The sequence below is a fragment of the Lissotriton vulgaris genome, chromosome 7 (genome assembly GCF_964263255.1).
Source record: "Lissotriton vulgaris chromosome 7, aLisVul1.2, whole genome shotgun sequence".
Lineage (NCBI taxonomy): Eukaryota > Metazoa > Chordata > Amphibia > Caudata > Salamandridae > Lissotriton > Lissotriton vulgaris.
In genome coordinates this window covers 1,682,500,771-1,682,521,667 of record NC_141695.1, presented here as the reverse complement: position 1 = coordinate 1,682,521,667, position 20,897 = coordinate 1,682,500,771, and the positions used below count along the sequence as shown (strand labels likewise).

At 47.8% G+C, this 20,897-nt stretch overlaps 1 protein-coding gene across 1 annotated transcript in view; it reads right to left on the bottom strand.

The window, feature by feature from the left end:
• Positions 1-20,897, bottom strand: part of TCEA2 (transcription elongation factor A2) — a 367,215-nt gene that overhangs the window by 66,599 nt on the left and 279,719 nt on the right. The window contains exon 7 of the mRNA XM_086932791.1: positions 14,621-14,775. Within this exon, the coding sequence (XP_086788917.1) occupies positions 14,621-14,775 (155 nt within the window). The remainder of the gene's footprint in view (positions 1-14,620; positions 14,776-20,897) is intronic.

Here is a 20,897-nt window from a genome sequence, read left to right as displayed (position 1 = left end):
GTGGATGAGCTTGTCGACGGTACCATTTTAAGCTTAGGCTTCAATTTCTTCGTCGACGGAGCCTCCGTCGACGACGCCTTCATCGACGACCACTAGGAACTTCTGTCAGACTTTCCAGAAGACTGAGAAGAGGGCTTTTTGAAGGCTGGAACAGTCTTCATACCCAAAGAAGGCGTAGATGGTCCTACCCTCTCCTTTTCACCATGGTGAGGAGATTCAACTGGACCTTGGCTCTCAGAATCTCTGGGGGTCTTTTTTTGAGGCCTTAGAAGGATGCTCCACAGAAGGAGAAGGGGAACCCCTACGCCTTTTGTCTCTAAGCACAACGTGCGGTAGAAAATCTGAGGCTCTGAGGTTCCTTCAGAAGGGTTCTAAGGGGTGAGGCTCTTCTGATTGGCTGATGCCTAAGTTTGGTCTCTTTTACAAAAAGAGGCGGATATGATACAAAAGGGAATGAGGCCTAGGCCTTTTTCTTTCTCTTTTGTACCTACTGCTATGTTATTTTTGTTACCGAGACTCCCATTCCGACGACGTGGAATGATACAAAAGCATGGGAATCTCATGTGACAAGCCAGCATGAACGCTATGAGAAACACTGTCTTCAGGGTCAATAACCTCAGAGGGCAACTGTGCATCCGTTCAAACTGGACACACATTAGAAATGTGAGAACCAAATTCAGATCTCACTGGGTCATCACAGACTGTTTAGGTGGAAAAATGTGGGTCAGTCTTTTTAGGATGCAAATTACAATATGTGATTTAAACCAAGATGGCTGATCAGGAAACCGTACAAAGACCGAGCAAGCCGACAAATAACCTTTAACTGTAGCCACAATAGAGCTTTGCTGGGCTAAAGAAAGGCAAAAAAGAAGGACATCTCATAACTGGGCTTGCAGGGACTGAACATGACTAGAAGAATATCACACAACAAACCTCTCCCAGCGTCCCATATGGTATTGGTGAAGGATCACCTGCCTGCCAGAATGACATTGACTACCTCAGAGGGAAGGTGAAACAAAGGTACCTGTCACTCCTCAATCTCCAAGTATGGAGGTATAAGTTGTACAGGCTCGTGTGTTGGCCCCTGCCTTGTTATTGAGACCAAAAATCCTCCTGAGGATGCAGCCTAATCTGTGGACAGGTGTTCATGGCCAGAGGTTCTAGGTACCACACTCTCCCGGCCCAATACAGAGCCACTAGAATGACTTGGGCCCAGTTGTTCCTGATCTTCTTCAGACCTTTGTCTGACATTGTTTTCAGTTCCAGGTAATTGATGTGCTTGACCACATCCTGTTGCGACCATAGCTCCCTCACCTTGAGCTTGTTCATAATCGTGCCTCACCCCAGCTGGGAGGCATCGGCGTGTTGGAGTTGGTTGTGTGAATGGTTTCCCCTGTGATATGTTTTGTTTGTTCCACCATGCTATTTCCTGATGCACTGCGTGTGTGACAACCTCTAGATCTTCTCAACTCCCAGTTGCCTGTGACCATTGCTGCTGTATCCATTCCTGGACTGGCCTCATGTGTAGTCGAATATTTTGAACTAGGTAAATGCATGACTTCATCATTCCCATCAGCTTGCTCACTGTCCTCACTGGCAGAACGTGCCCCTTGTGGTAATGACATGTTTCCTTCAGTATCGCCAATGTTCTCTTCCTGCTGGGGAACACTTTGGCCTGCATGGTGTCAATCTCTGCCCCTAAGAATATCTTGATTTGTTCAGGTTCTGTTGACGATTTCTCCCAATGGATCCAGAAACCCAGTCTTGTTAGTGTTAGTATGACCTGCTGGATGTGCAGTTTGTATTGGCTGTACAAACTTGCCTGTACGAGCCAGTAGTCAAGATAAGGGTATACGTGTATTCCTTGCCTTCGGTGTGCTGCGCAGCTGCTAGGCATTTTGTAAACACCCTTGGTGCGGATTTCATGCCGAATGCCAGTACTGTGAACTGGTAGGGGATTTGGTGGTTCACAAACCTTAGCAGGCGCATGTGTTTGTGGTTGACGGGGATGTGTAAGTATGCATCCTTTAAATCTATAGTAGCCATGAAGTCCCCTTGCTGTATTTGTGGTATTACCTCTTGTAGGGAAGTCATCTTGAATCTTTGAGTTCCTATGAATTTGTTCAGGAACCTTAGATTTAGGATAGATCTTAGTGTTTCGTCCACCTTTGGCACCAGGAAGTAAGTTGAATAAACCCCTTTGTTCCTCTGGTTTTGCGGTACCACCTCTATTGCCTCCTTGCTGAGCAGTTTTTGCACCTCCAGTTGCAAGAGCGAAAGCTCCTTTGCTGAGTGTGCCTTGCTTCTTGGTTTTTTGTTCGGAGGTTGTTTTTCTATCTCTATACAGTATCCGTATTGTATGATGGTGGAGAAGTGTGGCTCAATGGTTAGAGCGGTAGACCCTGATGCAGAGGCCAGGCCCAGGACCATGGTTCAATTCCCGCCTCGGCGGGTCTTGGGCTCAATTTCCTCGGACCTGATCATTCTCGCCTCAGTGCCTATTCTAATCATGGGTCCCCCTATGCAACTCTGGGCAATAGCTTGCTTAATCTCCACAACAGACGGCCCCAACAGCGCTGGGATGCCTGGCTTCACCTTGGGGGCGCCCAGGAGTGGGCATTTCACAGGGAAAAGCCAGGAAGGGTTCCACAGTGGTATGCGTACAGCGCCAAGACGCCTCAGGGTATAAGTGCGCTATACAAGTACAAATTCATTTCATTTCATGTTTAGTATCCATTTGTCCGATGTGACCTTCCTCCATTCCTGGATGAAGTCACTTATTCTTCCCCCTACCGGTGTCGAGTGTTCGAGGTACCGTTTGTCGCTGGACGTTCGGCTGCAGTTTTTCTTTACGTCTTTCCGCCCACACAAAGGTGTTGCTAGGGTGGGGGCCTGTTCCATGGTGGAGTCACTTGGTTGAGGGCTATTGGCCTCCATTTCGTGTTTGTCCTCGTCCGTTTCCGTGCCCTAGAAAGGACTGTACTGCCACTTCTGCTGCTACTGTCCCTGCTGCTGCCCTTTGTTGTTCCCTTGGTAGCCGTTTGGTGCAATGTGGTAGGCATGTTGCCTCCTCTACCACCCGGCTTTCTTGTGGGTGCGCCGCTTCTCATTCCTCTGAACTGCAATGGTCCCATGGACCTTGCTGTTTCGTTGTCCTTGAGCTGCGTCAACTTGTCGTCAACTGGCATGCTGAACAGTTGTTATCCATTAAATGGTGTATTTCGGATGTTGCTTTGCACCTCTGGCTTGAATCCCGAAATTCTGAGACATGCGTGTCTGCTCTCAGTCACTCCTATCATCATTAGCCTGCTCACTGTTTCTGCAGCATCCAATGGCGATTTTAGCCATGTGTTCCCCATGTTCTTTCCTTCTTCTACCAGGTGAGCTGCTCTTTGTTGGTACTGGTCTGGTAGATATTGTAGGAGCTGCCCCACTTCATCCCAATGCTGATATGCGTACCTGTTGGAGTTTCCGATGCGCCAATGTATTGCCGCATTTCTCTCCACCTTTTTCCCTGTGAGATCTATCCTCCTACTCTCCTTGTCTAGAGGTGGTCTGGAATTAGTGGGTACATTGGCCCTCTTCCTAGCCGTTGCTGCAATTATGGAGTCAGCTGGCATTGACCTTGGATGTATGCAGGGTCCTCTGAAGAATGTTTGTACTTCTTCTCAGTTCTATCAGTCACAGTTTTGCATACTGTTGGCTCCTTAAAGGTAAGTATGGGCGAAATTTGCGAATTCACGGTCCGAGAAATTCATGCGAAATGGCAAAAAAATCAGCGAGTTCGCGAATTTTCCCGCGAACTTGTGGATTTTTGTGCCATTTGCACAAATATGTGACCACGTGTGCCTGTAACTTTGCCAGCGCGCCAAAAGGCGCCGAGGTCCCTTGAGTGAGCTGCCCATTATAGTGGGGACAGGCGGTAAGACGTTTCATACCGCTAGTGTGTGGTGGACGGGGCCAAAAGGGCGGGCTTCTATGCGAGTTCACATGCATCTTGTTTATAAAGGGTCAAAGACCGAGTAGAGCAGCAGATGAGGAGAAAGCAGCCTCCTGGTCACAGGAGCTACACGGGGATGGAGCTAGGGAAACTCATGGATGCAAAAATACGTTTGGCACAGGACCCCAGAATCTTTCAGATGTCCAATATAGCTCTGCTGCGCGTGTTGGTACAAAGCCATTCTGATCCTGCTCAGGCGCATGCAGCTGTTGCTGCTGGACAATGTCCCATCTCATACTAAACTGCCCCGTACAGACATATGCTGGCGCTGGGCAGTAGGGTGCAGTGGCATGCGGGTGATCCACGCCTGGTACATGCGCATACCGATGCCAGGGCGGACACGTGTTTATTGGTGCTGTGTAGCAAGTTAGGACTTTACATTTTGACTACATCAGACGGTGGTACCACCTACACGGATCAGGAGCATCCAGGCACCAGACTTCATGGTGCAAGAGCATAATGGTGCTGTGCGGTAACGGTATATATGTACTGGGGGCAGGGGGGCACTTAGCGCAATGTGTGCTCACACCCAGAGGGCGCCCAGGCAATTGAGCACAAATGATTTTCCCACTGAGAGGGCTCCGGGGTAGTTCAGCAGCACGGGGGCTCACACCCACTGGGCCCCAGGGCAGTTCAGTAGCGCGTGGGTTCACAACCCCTGGGCAGCTTAGCAGCGCGGGGGCTCACACCCACAGGGCTCCCGGGCAGTTTAGCAGTGCCACCCTCTGGTTCATCACTGCCACCCTCTGGTTCATCACTGCCACCCTCTGGTTCACCACTGCCACCCTCTGGTTCATCACTGCCACTCTCTGGTTCACCACTGCCACCCTCTGGTTCACCACTGCCACCCTCTGGTTCATCACTGTCACCCTCTGGTTCATCACTGCCACTCTCTGGTTCATCACAGCACCCTATGGTTCACCACTTCCACCCTCTGGTTCATCACTGCCACCCTCTGGTTCACCACTGCCACCCTCTGGTTCATCACGGTCACCCTCTGATTCATCACTGCCACCCTCTGGTTCATCACTGCCACCCTCTGGTTCATCACAGCACCCTCTGGTTCACCACTGCCACCCTCTGGTTCATCACAGCACCCTCTGGTTCACAACTGCACCTTCTGGTTCATCACAGCACCCTCTGGTTCATCACTGTAGATTATGGGGAGAAAGCACACCTGCCCAGCCTCAACGGGGGCTGGATAATGTGTTACTGAATTTGAGCTTCAAGTCCAGCACCTGCTTCCTTATCTGTAAGTGCTTCCTGTTGTGGTTTAATTTTTGTGACAGCCTGGAGCATTGTGCCATACTATTCTCTGACCCTGCTTCGAGAGTCAGAGCAGGGTCAGAGAATAGTTGCAAGTAGGCAACAACTCTGGAGGCGCCGCTCAGGAAGCACTTACAGGGTTACAGCAGGTGCCCAAGTTGAAGTTAATTGCTTTGTAACCATTTTGTGAATGGTTACAAAGAAATTAGCTTCAACTTGGGCACCTGCTGTAACCCTGTAAGTGCTTCATGTACTTCAGTTTTTGAAAATCCGTCCTGCACGCGATTTCCCGGATTTTTCTGCAATTTCGCGAGATTCGCGGACCGCGAAATTGCAGAAAATCCGCAAATTCCGCAAACGGAACGGATTTTACGCCCATGCTTACTTAAAGGCCTGTCTTCCTTGATCCAGCACACTAGGGAGCAAGGGCAGGAATTAGTTCCTAGTTTGTTGAGGCAGTAGAGTCTCCAGGAGAAAACATGCCTTTGGCTTCTCCTCCTCCATTTTCACTCCATAAGTCTGTGCAGCCTTTTGTACGACCATGTTGTAGATCCCTATGTCGTCTGGCGGCGAGGGCCTCGAATGGTAAGTGTCTACCCCTTCTTCCGGCATCGAGATCTTGCCATTCCATGTCTTGTGTCTCCAAGGACGTCGAGTCCCGGTAGGATTACAGATCTTCGTCGCTGTCTCCCTCGAAATAGCAGTCTTCGTCTCCCAGTTCCTCGACTGGTTCGGGCGTTTTTAGCAGATCCGCTTCCTCATCGTCCATTTCGACTTCGAGTGGGGGTTTCGGTGGGTTGGTATATTGGCTCATCTTCTCGTCGAAGTCCTCTTTCCGTTGTAGGATGCTCGCCATTTCGGCCTCGAGCCTCCTCTTCTTCTCTGCATCTCGGCGGCATGTTCAGCGTAGTTGGAGTGCTTCTCTTCGGGGCCGTCGATGTCGACGACGATGTTGGCCCTTCTTTTCTTGGCGCTGAGGTGTCCTTTTTGAGGGCAACCTTTGACGATCTTTGTTTCTTCGGGGGCTTTCGCCGATTGGGAGTCCTTTTTGGAGGATCCGCTCGGCTCACTGTCCCTAGTAGCTGTTGCCTTCGTCGAGTGTTTTGATGGCATAGCTCCCTTCGAGGACTTAGCTTCACTTCTACGAGTTTTGTTCGGGGCTTTAGCTTCACCCTTTTGAGTGTCGCTCGAGTGTTTAGGGGTCGACGACTCCCTTACCTCCGTTGACGTCTTCTTATGGACCTCGACGACTGTGCAGTCCTCCGGCGAGGTTGTCCTCCTCTCCATTGGAAAGACCCAAATCTCGGAGTGATGGAGGTGGCCCCTGCCCCTGCATGTTGTGGTTCGTCTTTCTCTGCCTCTCCCTTACTCGGAGGGTCTTGGGTGTGAACGCAGAGCACTCGTTGCAGTCTTCGCTGCTGTGGTCGAGCAGCAGGCAAAGGTTGCAGACTGGATGTTGGTCCTTCTGGGCGTACTTGTGGTGGCAATAGGTGCAAAACTTGAACAGTGTTTTGTCCATCTCCGCGCTCAGGGAGCCCCCTGCAAGCACATTTTCCGTCGAACGTCGAGGTTTTGGTCGTAAATCTTCTCCCTCGTCGCTCCGGTTACCTGACCTGTAGTCCGGGTAGCTGAAAACTTGATTTTCGACGATTTTCTGCGATTTTACTTGATTCCTCTTCCAAAACTTTGGAACTCTTCAGCAACGATTCAGACCCAAAGGCGGAAAAAAGAATCTGAAGATGGTGACCAAAGGTGGGAGCTTCCAGAGGAAGCACGTCGACGTCACGAAGGACACCAAATGGAGGTATGGCGACGCCCAACTGGGCCATGAACAACAACAAAAAAGGGAAAAAAAAGACTACAATTCCGGACCCAACCACTAGATGGCGGAATAATGCACAGCATAGTGAATGCAGAAAGATTTATGCTGCAAAACTACAGAGGTTTTACAGCAGTGGCAGAAGGAGGGGTGGGGGATTGGGTATTTGATAGCCTGTTGCCCCTAGGCCTAGACGGTCTTTGGATTTATCTGAGCACATTTGTCACTCGAGTTCGAGTCATGCCAAAAGCCTAGACACTACAAACAGACCTCCTGAGGGTCCATCACCGACATATATTTGTGGCAATACTTACATGGTTTAAAACCTGTTGATTTAGGGGAAGACATCACATACACACTGGAAATGTTTGTTGAATAATGAACTATGTCAGAAACTGAGGGAGCAGATGCCAGATCCACTACAGAAGGCGCAGAAAGAAAGGAACAGGCGTCTACAAGTGGAGGTGGAAATTATATATGGCCCCAACAACCCTTCTGGGACGGGACGGAACGCCTCGGAATAGGAGCCGTATGAAGTCACCTAGCAGTGCACGAGTAAATTGCTCAGAAGAAGATCTCCAGATCCGGTCTGGTGCATGAGATTATTCACATGGTGAGGAATCTGCAGGTTGAAGTATCCATAAGAATGAATAAAAGGAATATGCTACTTACCAGTATGCATCTGTTCTTGGCATGTAGGGCTGCTGATATTCATATCTGTGCATAGATCGCCGCCTAGTGTTGGGTCCGGATGATTGCATGTTGTTGTCCTGGAAGAGTCTTCGAAGTATCACGAGATAGGTGGCTCCTCCCTTGGACTACAGTGCGCATGGGCATCCTCTCCATCCTCAGATTGTTTTTCGCCATTGTGGCAGAGATGGAGTATAGTACAGTAAGAGATGTCCAAGCGAAGAGTGAATGCTGCGGCTGTGACAGGCACCGGGGAGGTGGGTGGGTGATATGAATCGTAGCAGCCCTACATGCCAAGAACAGATGCATACTGGTAAGTAGCATATTCCGTTCGAGGCATGTGGGCTGCTGAATTCATATCTGTGCATAGAATGTATAGCAGTATCTCCCTTAGCGGTGGCTACCTGTGTCAGTCGCAGTAGTCTGGAAAAGAGTTTTGAGAACAGCCTGACCTACAGGAGCTTGCTGTCTTGAATGTACATCTACACAATAGTGTTTTGTAAATGTATGTGTGGTTGTCCATGTGGCTGCTTTACAAATTTCGTGTAAAGGAATATTACCCAGGAAAGCCATGGATGCCCCTAAGTTGCGTGTGGAATGCGCCCTAGGGGGAACTGTTAAGGTGCGTTTGGCTATTAAATAACATATTTGGATGCATTTAACAATCCATCTGGCTATACCTGATTTTGAAATGGGGTTGCCTTTATGTTGCGGTGAGAAAGCAACAAACAACTGTTTTGTTTTTCGAAATGCCTTAGTTCTGTCTATATAGTATAGCAGAGCTCTTTTGACATCTAGAGTATGCAAAGCCCTTTCAGCTACTGTCTGTGGATTTTGAAAGAACACTGGCAGTTCGATGGTTTGATTTATGTGGAAATGGGATACCACCTTTGGCATGAATTTAGGGTTTGCTCTGCGAACTACTCTATTTGCATGCATTTGAATGAATGGCTCTTGAATAGTTAGGGCGTGGAGCTCGCTAACTCTTCTAAGCGAAGTAATGGCAATAAGGAAAGCCACCTTCCAAGTAAGAAATTGTATTTCGCAAGAGTGTAGTGGCTCAAAAGGTGGTCCCATAAGTCTGGTTAAAACAATGTTCAGATTCCAGACTGGTGAAGGTAGGTGTCTTGGAGGAATTACGTGTTTGAGTCCTTCCATAAACGCCTTAATTGCTGGCACCCGAAATAGTGAAAGGTGTTGCCTGTTTTGAAGATATGCTGCTAACGCAGCTAAATGTATTCTGATGGATGAATATGCTAAATTGCAGCGTTGTAGGTGCAACAGATAGCAAATGATGTTTTGAGTTGAAGCATCAAGTGGGTTTATATCATTGTTACTGCAGTAAATGACGAAACGTTTCCACTTTGCTGCATAACATGCCCTGGTAGTGGGTTTTCTTGCCTCCTTGATAATGTTCATGCAGTCTGGAGGCAAGTTTAGGTATCCGAACTCTAGGATTTCAGGAGCCAGATCGCCAGGTTCAGCTGTTGCGGATCTGGATGTTGGATTTCTCCATGGCTCTGAGTTAGGAGATTGGATGTGAGTCTCAGTCTTTGATGAGGCACCACTCATAGTTCTAGGAACGTTGTGTACCATGGTTGCCTCGCCCATGTGGGAGCAACTAGGATTAGCTTCAGTGAATGTTGACGTAGTTTGCGTGCCACTAGCAGTAATAATGGAGCTGGGGGAAAAGCGTACGCAAATTTGCCTGACCAGTTCATCCATATCGCATTGCCTTGCGACTGTGGATGTGAGAACCTGGCGGCAAAGTACTGGCATTTTGCGTTTTCGCTTGTGGCAAACAAATCTATCTCCGGATGTCCCCACTTCCGGAAGAATGGTTGGAGCACTTTGGGGTGAATCTCCCATTCATGCATTTGTTGACTGTGCCTGCTGAGCAGGTCGCCTACCTGATTGTCCTTGCCTGGGAGGTGCTCTGCCATGAGAAACATGTTCCTCTGAATGGCCCATTTCCACATTGCTTGAGCTAGGTGCGACAGCTGCGGTGAGTGTGTTCCTCCCTGTTTCTGAATATAGTACATAGCTGTCATGTTGTCCATCCGGATCAACACAGTTTTGATGCATAAGTGTGTCTTGAACGCTTTTAGGGCTAGAAAGATTGCCATCAACTCCAGCAGGTTTATGTGTATCTTCTTCTGTTGTACAGTCCAGAGTCCCTGGACTGTGTAATTTAGGACATGGGCTCCCCACCCTAGTAGGGATGCGTCCGTGGTTAACACTATTTGTGGGACAGGCTCTTGGAACAGTCGACCTTTGCAAAGGTTTTGTGGATTCCACCAATGCAGAAAGTTGTATGCACGACTGGTCACCAACACTAGGTCTTTCAATTGTCCCCGAGCCTGGTTCCACTGCCTTGCTAGGCACTCTTGGAGCGGACGCATATGTAGCCTGGCATGAGGGACTATGAATATGCACAAGGCCATCATGCCTATTAGTTGCACAAGCACTCAAACTGGTAATGAGTGTTGAGGTTTGAACTTTTGGATCAGTGTTTGCATTCCGTTGATCCGTGCTGCGTTGGGATATGCTTTTGCTGCCAGTGTATCTATTGTTGCTCCCAGGTATTGTTGTACATGGGAGGGTTGCAGATGTGATTTTGGGTAGTTTAGCGAGAAGCCTAAACTGTGCAGGAGATGGATGGTTTTTGACATGTGGTTGACACACTGCTGGGCCGATGGCGCGTGTATTAGCCAATCGTCCAGATATGGGTACACATGGATGTGTTGCCTCCTGAGATGTGCCGCCACTGTAGCTAGACATTTGGTGAAGACTTGTGGGGCTGTTGTGACACCAAATGGTAGGACTTTGAACAGGTAGTGCTGTCCTTGCATGGTGAACCTGAGATACTTTCTGTGAGCAGGGTGTATTGGAATATGAAAGTATGCGTCTTTGAGGTCTAGAGTTGCTAGGAAGTCTCCCTTGCGAAGCAATGGTAGGACTTGCTGGAGAGTGAGAATATGAAAATGCTCCGACAAAATGTACAGGTTGAGGGGCCTGAGGTCCAATATTGGTCTGAGAGACCCGTCCTTCTTTGGAATTAGGAAGTATAGGGAGTATACTCCTGTTCCCTGATGTTGTAATGGGACTGGTTCTATGGCCCCCTTTTGCAGCATACTGATGACCTCTTGCTGCAGTAGTGTTATATGTTCCTGTGACATAAGACGGTGCACGGGTGGTATGTTGGGAGGTGTTGAAGTGAGTTCGAGGCAATAGCCATGTTGGATAATTTGCCTGACCCACTTGTCTGTAGTGATGTTTAACCAGACTGGCAGAAAAAGTTGTTGTCTTCCCCCGACCGGTGTTATATGGTCTGGGGGTAGTACCAAGAAGTCACTGTTTGGTGTTAGTGGAGGATCTTTTTGCATTGCCTCCACAACCCCTTAGTTTGGTGTTATTGCCCCTGTATCCACCCCTGTTGGTGTTTTTGTTGTACATGGATTGCGTGTTAGTCTTGTAGGTGGAGGATTGCTGTGAGGTATTACTTCTGGCTCCTCCTCTATAATTGGAGCGACGATAGGAGTCCCGGTGTTGTTGGGACTGGAGAGCTCCCATTGACTTCGCTGTATCTGCATCCTTTTTCATTTTGTCCAGAATTGAGTCAACTGCTGGACCAAATAAAAAGTCTGGGTTGATGGCCTGATTAAGAATGGTGGATTGGACCTCATTCTTAAACCCTGATATGCGAAGCCATGCGTGGCGCCTTAGCAGCACGCTTGTATTGATGGATCTGGCAGCTGTATCAGCCGCGTCTAGGGCACATTTAATTGAGGCATTGGTGATGAGTTTCCCTTCCTGTATCAGTTCATCTGCCTGCTGTTTATAAGGGTCAGGTAGGTGTTGCAGAATTTCTTCTAGGCTGTCATAATGCGCCCTGTCATATCTGGCCAGCAGGGCCTGTGTATTTGCATTTCTCCAAGAGTTTGCTGCTTGAGCTGCTACTCTTTTGCCTGATGCCTCAAAGATTTATGACTCCTTGTCTGGAGGAGCAGACTCTCCGGTAGTCTGGGAGTTAGCCCTTTAACTTGCGTTGGACACCACTAGGGAGTCCAGGGGTAGCTGGCCTTTTATGTATGTAGGATCAATAGGTGCAGCCCTATATTTCTTTTCAATTCTAGGGTTAATGACCCGTGCCCTAGCAGTGTCTTTAAAAATGTCATGTGCATGTTTTAAGACGCCCTTTAACATGGGGAGTGTTTTTACATGTCTCTCAGATGTTGTGAGAGTATCAAAGAGAAAATCTTCTTCAATCGCACCAGAGTGCATATCTACGTTATGGTAGGTAGCTGCTCTATCTAGTAAAGAATTAAAGGCCACTGTATCTTCAGTGGGTGATGGCTTAGTTGGGTAAACTGCTGGTTCTGTAATGGACAGAGTCCCCTCATTATCTGTAGGTAGCTGCTCTATCTAGTAAAGAATTAAAGGCCACTGTATCTTCAGTGGGTGATGGCTTAGTTGGGTAAACTGCTGGTTCTGTAATGGACAGAGTCCCCTCATTATCTGGTTCTCCTCCTGAACCCCATGGCTGTTGATCGGGGTCTCCAGTTGGGTTATTTGGATAACCAAACCCCACATCTGCATCCTGATCTTCATCTGGGTTGTAGTCAGGTTATGCTGGGTCATATGGGGTTGTAGGCATGGCTGGATTGATAGGTTCAAAAAGGATAGGAGAGGTAGCATAGTCCCGTTTCTTTTTGAGTGGTATCCTAGGAAATTCTGCTATTGGCAGAGGCCTTTTCTTTTTTGTATACACAGTCAATTTGCCAGTTGCTGGGTCAATGTACAGCTTTGACTGGTCCTCTGTGGAGGGGTCTGGGTGAATAAGCTCTTCTTCCACAGTCTTTGCCTTTGGTGCCGTAGCTTTTGGTTTGCCAGATTTTGGATCTGTAGGTTTACTTGGTCTAACGGCTTTTGGTGGTTGGACGGGTTTTTGATGTTTGTCGACACTTTTTGTCGGCTGGATGTCCTTAGCTGGCTTCACCACCTTTTTCGGACCGAGCGGTTTGTTTGGTTCGACAGTCTCTTTCGGTGTATGTGGTTTTGGCTCGATGCCTTTTTTCGGATCGAGGGGCTTCGGCTCGACCGATTTGTTTTTATCCACAGTAGGTTTCACTTTCGGTTCAACGTTAGTCTTGGGCGTCGGCCTTTTACTTTCGTCGATACTGTTTTTGCCTTTGTCGATATTTAAGGCTTGTTTGCTCGATTCGACGTGCTTCGGCTTATAGGTCGATTCGACGTGCTTTTGCGTCGGATCGACGTATTTTGGCTGTGAGGTGGACTTGACAGCTCTTGGTTTCGAGCTCGACTCGACAGATTTTGTCTTCGATGTCGACTCGACGGTCTTTGGCTTCGAAGGTTGTGTCGGGACTACGGCCTTCGGCTCGAGGACCTTGTGCTGTCGACGAGTTTCGGTTTCAATGGAACCGGCGCCGTATGGCGTGTCTCAGAGAACCTTTCGAATATGTTCTTAGCCGGGCGGTACTGCAGGGCTGTAGAACGAAAGTGTAGATCTTGGCTAAGGCCCAGTGACGATGCCTCGACCCGAGTCTCTGATATCGGTGTAGTGTCTATATGGGGCGATGTACTCACGGTTCGCTCCTCGTCGTTATCGGAGTCGTCTTCAACTGCTATGATGTCGTCGATCGTATTCCTCGAGATCAACGATTTCTTCGTCCTCCTCGAAGTAAGTTTCGGAGTCGTGCCCCGAGTATTGTTCTTCGGCTTGATCTGATTCTTCGGCGCTACCTAGTTCTTCTTCATCGTCGAAGATGTTGTCTGGTTCTGGCGCCGACCTCTGCATTTCTTGCCTCGCTGCCCATCAATTCCGGATAGTCTTTTTCGACCGGAACTGGGCACAAGCTAGGCAACTATCTTCCTTGTGATCCGGAGATAAGCATTTGTTGCACACGGGATGCTTATCCGTGTGCGGGAACTTCAAGTTGCACTGCGGGCAGTATTTAAATGGACTTCGTTCCATCGACGGTCGGTCCACGTGGTGTCGAGAAGGCCTCACGGCCCGATTCGACGACCGGAGTGCAATAGATGTTTCCGAAGTGTCTCGGTACCGAGCGCTAAACAATACCGAAGGCCTTTTGGCCTTTACAGAAAGTTAGAGAATTCCGAACTTGGAGTGTAGGAATGTACAACCGAACCCAATGGCGGGAAAAAACAATCTGAGGATGGAGAGGATGCCCATGCGCACTGTAGTCCAAGGGAGGAGCCACCTATCTTGTGATACTTCTAAGACTCTTCCAGGACAACAACATGCAATCATCCGGACCCAACACTAGGCGGCGATCTATGCACAGATATGAATTCAGCAGCCCACATGCCTCGAACAAAAATAGTTTTTAGATCCACTCAGCAGGAGCCAGTAAAAAGAGCTGAGGATATTAGCCAAACTGTCAGTACAGTCCATGTGAGGAGATGGAACCTGTTAGAGCCTTAAAGGTGTAGTGCATGCTTTTCAGCCTTGCAGGCCTTTGACCTGACGGGCCCCTATACCTTCATGTTTCTCTTTGTCATGTAAGAGTTTGAAAGGTCAAATCTAGCACATCAGCACAGCTTTTGAATAGATGCTGTAATTATGCCTTTAGTATTATTTAAATTTGGCTATGACTAGAGATAAGGTTTTGGAATAAACTGGCCTGTTTTTGGTTCTATAGCAGCTGAATGCCTTTTTGGAAAATTGCATTTTTTTACATTCATTTTTTTTACTCCATAAAAAAGTGTTCTGAGGTTGCTGCATACAGGAGGAAACATCCAGTATGGATCCTACAATGCACAACATTGAAAGAAAACATTGGAAGGAAAATGATTCCACTTACTTCAGAGCTCATCTGCGAAATCTGCTCCGGGGTTATTGCTCCACACAAAACATTCTTCCTTAGCTCTGTATTTCTGGAGTCCTTTAAGTTTGAAATCCTGCTCCGCACTCGATTCTTATACCTAAGGTCTGTGTTTTTAATGTCTTGGTAGATACGTTGGAGAAGAGTTAAGGAGTTCACAAAATTACCATAAAAAATTAAAATGATCTTGAAATTAACAGAGCAATATTTGCAATGTATTATACTCCATAACCTAATAACTCTCACATTCTCAAAGACTTATGATTCTATACTAAACACCGTGGGTTGATAACTTACCTTGTGAGCGAAGTACGTTCCTAAATTCCTCAAATTTAGCTATGTGGTAGAAATCTAGGTTAGTCGATCTAATATACCACCAGTAGAAATAATCACCAAAGTTACTCCTAGTCCATAAACATTATCAGTTCTATGCTCTGGATGTCCAAGCCATTGCAAGACTTTGGATAAATAGTCCTTGACAAGATCAGCAGTTAGCGCTTGTAACATTAGACTCAGTCACTAACTACACACATTCCTTAGCTAAATCTAGCTCCTCACCAATCAGTATTACTTTTGTCCTTCTAAGACTGTGTTATTATTGTGGCTGAAACAGAGTCAATGAAATGGAAGTTCAGTTTGTGCAACTGAAGAGGTTGAATGGCTAAGCAGTGGAGCTACTTCAGTGGGTGAAATTTAGTTATTAACCTGTATTGGTGAAGTGCTTCCGAATTGGTACGGTAGGTGACGCCATAACAGCTTAGAGTAAGATACCTTGACAAAACAGATAATGGTAAAGATCAGGGTGTCCAATGTAGGTAAGACCAATTACATTTTTAGGATATCCAAATAAGATAGATCTGCATAGAATGGAAAATAAAGTAACTAATTTAAATGTGAGAGATTATTCAGAAAATATGCTCTCATAGCTGGATCTACTTTAGATAGTCTTGCTATTGATGTATATCTTGGTGGCGCAAGTGGGCTTTTTCTCCTGCCATGACCTTTGGGAACACAGTGGGGGCAGCCAAAATTCCAAAATGAATGAAAGCTACATGGTAGTGCTCTTCATTACAACAAATCTCAGACAATTCCTGCTTTTCTCTACAAATGGGATATGAAAGTAAGAGTCCTAATGGTTCAGTAAGTTATGAATTTGAACAGTATGCATAATTTATGGCAGGTTTGTCATTCAGCACTCATCATTTTTGAAAAATTTGTTGAGAAACAGCACATTCCGGTTCTGTCGTAATCCACCCACTTCTTGAGAGACTATGAAACAAATGGAGTGGCAACTATGACATACCTTGTGCAGCAACCTGGTCCTCTCTGGTGAAAATAACCTTTTGAATCGCACCATTTGTCAACAAGATGAAGACAGTGTTCAACAATAGGTTTATGGGGTGTGGGAGGGAAGACGGTTAATGGTGAGGAGTATCAGTCTCCTACGAAAGGGCAGCAAAAAACCTATTACAAGAATCTACAACAACAATGTTATCTTTTCCCAATTCCAAGGTAGGAACTCCGCCCATCTTGAGAGTGGACAGATGAAATCCTAAAAGTCAAGTTTTCAGTGTGGTTTTGTAAGTCTGCAGTCAAGGATGATGAGGAAGATTGAGGGTGTCTTATCCGGTCTGCACCACAACACATGTAGTGGTAAATTTTTTTTACTGTTGCTGGGATAACGTTTGAGACGGCTGGAGTGACCTTTGGCTCTGTAGCTGAACTTCCTTCTTTCTAGGGGGAACTAGCCCAGAACGCTGGCGATAGATCGGTACTGTTTAAAATGCTTCAATGAACTAATGCCCTTTTTTTTACCAAAGAGTGCTAGCACAGGAATTACCACTGGACAGTCTCACCAAAAGCCGCTGATCACATCCAGCGTGATGCCAAAGCACTGCACCTGTACCTAATCACTGCATTCATAGTGTTTAGGCAAGTCTAAATAGATTATTTGGACACAACAAAGCCATCAAACTAGGCACCACAAGTGAAGAAATTTCCTAGGAGCATGTGACAAAGTATTGGAAGACCTTAGGGCTAAACTGCTGAGGCAAAAACTGTAAATGTCTTGCTAAGAATATACCAAAGGAAAGGCTGTTTGGTAGACGACATCTGCATCACTAGACTCTCTGGAGAAGCGTACACAGAACAGGAGTAGGAGTGTACTTGCTGAAGATCACATGCCTGGGCAGACTCATTAAAAATTTGTTGAGAAGTAATGAATGAATGAAATGAATGAAAATTGCACTTATATAGCGCTATCTACCCGGAGGCCTCGTAGCGCTTGTGACTGAAAGCTTAGTTAACGCAGGCTCGGGCAGATCAGCAGAGTTTAGCATACAAGTGAGTTTTCAGAGCTTTCCTGAAGGCGAGATGATTAGTGGTTTCTCGCAGGGGTAAAGGAAGAGTGTTCCAAAGTTTAGCCGCAGTGTGTGAAAAAGAGCGGCCTCCCCAGCGGGCCTTCTTGATTCTAGTCAAGGTAGCCAGTTGGAGGGTCCCGGATCGAAGGGCGCGGGTTGGAACATAGGGAGTGACCAGGGGCTGTAAGATTGCAGGGCCTTGGCGATAGAAGGCTTTGTGTAAAATACACATGGCCTTGAATTGAACTCTGGCCGCTATGGGGAGCCAGTGAAGTTCCCTTAGGGCATTCCTTGCTGACTGCCAGCGAGGGAGATTGTAGAGCAGCCGGGCCGCACTGTTTTGGGCGACTTGGAGCTTCTGGGTGACAAAGGATGGGGCTCCCATATAGAGGGCATTCCCATAGTACAGGCGAGATAGTACGAGGGCCTGGACCAGGATCCTCCTTGCTTGAAATGGAAGCAGAGGGAGCACCTTCCGCAGCATCCTCATCAATCCAAAACAGGTAGCAGCTGTTTTTATGGCCTGGGCTGAGAAGTTCAAGGCGGTGTCAAGCCAGATCCCCAAGCTTTTTATTTGGGGCTTGGGGGCAGGAGGTGGGCCCAAACATGGTGGCCAGATGGATGCGAAGACAGAGGGCGAAGGATTACCCAGTAGCATGACATCTGTCTTCTCCCCATTTAGTTTTAAACAGGAAGATTGCATCCATCTGGCAACGGCCTCTAGACAGGGGCCTAAGGTGTTGGACGATCCCTCCGAGTGGTCTAACGAGACCACCAGTTGGGTATCGTCTGCGTAGGTGACAATACGCACACCGAAGGGTTGGACTATACTGTCTAGGGGTTCAATGTAGGTGTTAAACAGGGTGGGGCTCAGGGATGAGCCCTGAGGAACCCCACACCTGAGTGGGTGTTTAGGCGACACCACCTCGCCCTCGAAAACCTGGAAAAAGCGGTCAGCCAGGAAGGAAGTCAGCCATTCCAGGGCCGCGCCCGACACGCCCATGTCCGCCAGACGTTGTAGTAGCGTGACATGGTTTACCGTGTCGAACGCGGCGCTGAGGTCTAATAAGATAATGGCGACTTTTCCTCCCCGGTCTAACACTGCTCTTGCCTCCTCAGTTACCGCCAGAAGGGCGGTTTCAGTCCCATGTAAAGGGCGAAACCCTGTCTGGGAGGCACGTAGAAGGCCATTTGATTCCAAATAGCTCATCAAGGTGTTGTTTACGTGCCTCTCCAGCAGTTTGCTTAGCCAGGGAAGCAAGGAGACAGGACGGTAATTCGCCAAGTTGGACTGGTCAAGATTGGGCTTCTTCAACAAAGCCCTCACCATCGCACATTTCCATGAAGGAGGTACGACTTTAGAGGAGATGGAGATGTTGAGCACGTCCAATATGACCGGGCGAATCACGTCCATAGCTTTGCTGAGGGTCTGAGGGGGTGCAGGGTCATTAGGGGAGCTAGAGGTAGTTTTGGAAATAAGTTTATCTAGGACTGGAATATCCAAGAGTGGGATTGTGTCCAGCCTACAAGGGGCAGAAAACTCAGGGACTGTGGGAATAGGGGGTACCAAATCGTTATTGACAATCCCAAAGGAGGAGTATATAGTCTGGATTTTCTCAGAAAAGAAAGCAGCTAAATCATTGCAACGGTTTTGGGCATCGTCCGCAGAGGGGCATTCTGCAGGGGGGGAAATGATTGACTTAACAATTTTAAAAATTTCCCTAGGGGCATTGGCGGCTGTGTTGATTTTGCTACCATAGAAAGACGCTTGTGCCACCTTTAATTCCTGTTTATAAAGCCTGATGGCCACTCTGTATTTGTCCTTCCTAAGTTCGGAATAGTCCTGTCTCCAGGCTCTTTCGAGTTTGCGACAGGCTAGTTTCAATGTCTTAAGAGTGGGCGTAAACCATGGGGAAGCTTTAGGTCTTTTCGTGGGGTTGCAAGCCTGTACAGGGAGTACCCTATCAAGTGTGGAGGTGATCCAGTCATCAAAGTTGTTAGCTGCAGTGTAGGCGTTCAGTGTCTTCTTAGGTTTGTCTCTAACCAAGGCATCTTCCCAATCCGAAAGGGGAAGAGAGGGCCATTTCCTACCGTGATGTTTAACAAGACCGTGGGTGAGGGGAGGTGGGTTAGTACGCCAGGTAAAAGGAATTAAGAAATGATCCGTCCACGGTAATGGGATAGGGGGCTCAACTATAAGGACATCAATATTGCTATAGATGTGGTCGAGCAAGTGGCCTCTATTATGGGTTACATAAAACCCCTTTTGATGTAAATCAAGCGCTTGAAGGTTAGTACAAAGGGTGTTAGCTGCAGTATCGTGGGGATCATCCAGATGCAAGTTAAGATCCCCCAGCAGGGTGAAATTGGATGAGGATAATACGATACTTGCCGTAAGCTCTGTGATTTTCGTGATAAAATCATTAAGAGCGCCCGGAGGACGGTAGGCCAGGATGCCCGAGAAGGTGGTAGTAGGGGAGAGTTCTAGCGAAAAGTGTAAACTTTCACAGGTTTCTGAAGTGGTAGGTGTGGTTTGACATTTATAGGTGTCACGATAAACAATAGCCACACCCCCCCCTCTCCCAATCTGGCGATCCAATCTTTTTAACGTATATCCCTGTGGGATCGCCCAGACAATGGCTGGGTCATTGTCTATATGAAGCCAGGTTTCCGTTAAAAAGAGAGCGTGGGGTTTAAGCTCTTCAATCAGTGCGCGTAATTCGGTGTAGTGTTTACAGACAGATCTACAGTTTATTAGAAACATTTTCCACTCATGGATAGGAGATGAAGGATGGGATAGAAGGGGGGATGGGCTCCAATTGCAAGTTTTACAGACAAAGTCAGTATTGAGTGGTAAGAACGTGTGATCACACGTCTGAGTAGTAGAGGGGAGAAGATCAAGAAGCGAAGAAGAATCATAGTACAGCGGAGGGCCTACCATGGTACAATGCAACAGGACCTAGCCCCCAGTCAGCAGGAAGCGTCTGGACGCGGACTGGCGCAGACTGGCTTCTCTTTGGCGCCTCTTCGGCGCGTCTATGGCGCTACCGCTGCGCGTCACCGCTGCGCGGCAAAAGGGGGACTATAAAGATTAGGCAAAGGGGTAGACTAGCGCGTCAACCCTCCTAAGATGGCCGCCTATGCTGGAACAACCAGGAAGTGGTGCCGCTTGCCTCCCTCCACAACAAACAGCACAGGTTGCTGCGGTGGACCGGGGAGTGAGCGAGCAGAATACAGGTGAGAAAACACAAGTTTTAAAAATAGCAGTTAAAAACACAATATCACTTGTAACAGTCTAGCTCGCTGCCAAGCGCTAGCGCAACGAAGTTTGCAAGTCAACTGTCGAGCGCGAATGACTCTGACCCTTAAGTAGTCAGGGCAAAGGGTAGACTAGCGCGTCAACCCTCCTAAGATGGCCGCCTATGCTGGAACAACCAGGAAGTGGTGCCGCTTGCCTCCCTCCACAACAAACAGCACAGGTTGCTGCGGTGGACCGGGGAGTGAGCGAGCAGAATACAGGTGAGAAAACACAAGTTTTAAAAATAGCAGTTAAAAACACAATATCACTTGTAACAGTCTAGCTCGCTGCCAAGCGCTAGCGCAACGAAGTTTGCAAGTCAACTGTCGAGCGCGAATGACTCTGACCCTTAAGTAGTCAGGGCAAAGGGTAGACTAGCGCGTCAACCCTCCTAAGATGGCCGCCTATGCTGGAACAACCAGGAAGTGGTGCCGCTTGCCTCCCTCCACAACAAACAGCACAGGTTGCTGCGGTGGACCGGGGAGTGAGCGAGCAGAATACAGGTGAGAAAACACAAGTTTTAAAAATAGCAGTTAAAAACACAATATCACTTGTAGCAGCCTAGCTCGCTGCCAAGCGCTAGCGCAACGAAGTTTGC